General features: G+C 45.5%; 1 protein-coding gene across 1 annotated transcript; it reads right to left on the bottom strand.

Annotated features, from left to right (window-relative positions):
* Window positions 1–389: 389 nt before the first annotated feature.
* OR10AD1 (olfactory receptor family 10 subfamily AD member 1) lies at window positions 390–1,422 on the bottom strand. Its single transcript, XM_014786765.2, is given in 1 exon segment — window positions 390–1,422. A coding segment is annotated over 1 exon segment (957 nt). The 5' UTR covers window positions 1,347–1,422.
* Window positions 1,423–2,133: the final 711 nt, after the last annotated feature.

The following is a 2,133-nucleotide window of genomic DNA, read 5'->3' as shown; positions in this document are numbered from 1 at the left end:
ACAAAAACAGACTAAAGTGGTAAGTTGAAAGAGAACAAGAGTTTACTCCTAAATGTATATGCAGAACTCAGGCTGGGAATAGCATGTAAAAGTACCATACGAATAAAATGAAATAGAATTAAGTACACTTATGTATTTATCAGATCCTGTTGTCAGAACTTAGAAGAAAAAAACTCAGGAAAGTCTCAAATTCTCCTGAGGAAGGTCCAAGAGAAAACAATGCTTGAAGTGAAGTCAGACAGATGAGCATTAGACATCGATAGGATCTTCCAGGTCTGATGCTAGTACAGAGGAAGCTATGACTGCTCTTTCCTGGAGCCTTTCAGCATTGGAGAGTTACCCAACTGTCAGGGCTTGAGGAGGGAGCTTCCATTCCAGGAGTCTGCTGGCTAGACAGACTCTGCCTGGGCCAGGCTGGTTCTCCCTAGGGCCCTCACCATGGCTCCCTTCATTTCCTTGTTTCAAAAACTGTAGATGATGGGGTTGCACATGGGGGTGATGATGGTGTAGAGAAGGGAGAAAGGCTTGTCTTTGTCAGGGCCATGTGTGCTGCGAGGGTTCACGTAAGAGAACATGGCTGAAGTGTAGAAAAAGATGACCACAGTCAGATGGGAGGCGCAAGTAGAGAAGGTCTTTCCCCGACCTGAGGAGGAGGCTCTGCTGAGGATGGAGGCCAGGATGCGGGCATAGGAGATGACAATGAGCACCATGGGGCTGAGCAGCACCACAATGGCATCAGCAAAGATCATTTTAAGACTAAACTGGGAGTCTCCACAAGAGAGAGCAATCACTATGGGGGCCTCACAGAAGAAGTTTTCTATGTGGTTGTCTTTGCAGAAGGGATTCCGGAATGACATATACTCAAGAAAGATGCCATTGATCAGCCCGAAGAACCAGGCAGTACTCACCAGACTCATACAGACTTGCCAGCTCATGATCTGGGCATAGCTAAGTGGGTGGCAGATAGCAACATAACGGTCATAGGCCATAAAAGCCAAGAGGATGCACTCGGCCACACCCACACAGAAGACCAAGTACATCTGGGTCATGCAAGAGACAAAGGAGACAGTGTGGTTCTTGACCACCAGGTGGATCAGCATCTGTGGGATGGTGGTGGTGATGAAGCAAACATCCAGGAAGGACAGATGGCCAAGGAAGAAGTACATGGGGCTGTTGATCCTGGGGTCTGTCCAAGTGATGAAGATGATGAGGCCATTCATGGCCATGGCAAGGCTGTAGAGGGCTAGGAAGAGGGCAAAGAGCAATGCCCGAGTGGAAGGGGAGCTCTGCTCAAAGCCCACGAGGATAAATTTTGTCATTGTGCTGCCATTCCTCGGGTCCACCATCTGAGACCCGCTTGAGGAGAGAGGACAGGAAAAGCACAAGAGAGTTAGCTGTAGATTAATGTAAGATACTCACTTGGGCCCAGAAAGCAGCTATAAAAGAACAAGATGGATGAGTGGTAGTAAACGTTTTGGAACTTTAGTAAACTCTATGTAATTGGCAGTGTTTGGGGCAGTGAAAATGCCAAGGTCACCATAGGCTGCAGACATGGAATCATAATATTAAAAATTAAGGAAGTGATGGTTATACTTTACTCAGGTTTGATCAGGCCAGAAGTGAAGTACTGCATCTGCTCCAGGGACTTCAATATTGAAGGGTTAACTACTAACCAAAATGTATTCAGAGGTGAAAATAAGATAGTTGGGGTCTGGAACCCATGCCAAATGAAGCAAGGTTTAAGGAATTGAAGAATGGAGTGTTTGAGGGGAGGGCATGGTGGCTACAAGCTTATGGAAAATCATATTTTGGAAGCACTTGAGAAATATTTAAAGATGTATTTTTCTAGAAGAAAAAAATGCTCAGTCTTAGTGTACCTATTTAAAATAACGAATGGGTTGAATTTTCAGAGAAAATAAAAATAGTCTAACCCTCGGGATTGTCCTTTAGGTAAGAATGATTTGCATACCTCTGCAAACAATCATGCTTAGCTTTTCTCAATCATCCCACCTCTTTCCAGACTCACTCTCCTAGTGGTTACTCCTGCTGCATCACCCACCCATGCTCTGCATGCTGGAGGTGGGGCTTAGTTGTGAGCTCTTGCATGCTTCCTAACAGGAGACAGTTTTCCCA

Source organism: Ceratotherium simum, chromosome 17, assembly GCF_057802395.1.
Source record: "Ceratotherium simum simum isolate JZ-2026a chromosome 17, ASM5780239v1, whole genome shotgun sequence".
Classification (NCBI taxonomy): Eukaryota; Metazoa; Chordata; class Mammalia; order Perissodactyla; family Rhinocerotidae; genus Ceratotherium; species Ceratotherium simum.
This window is presented reverse-complemented; position numbering and strand designations above follow the sequence as displayed.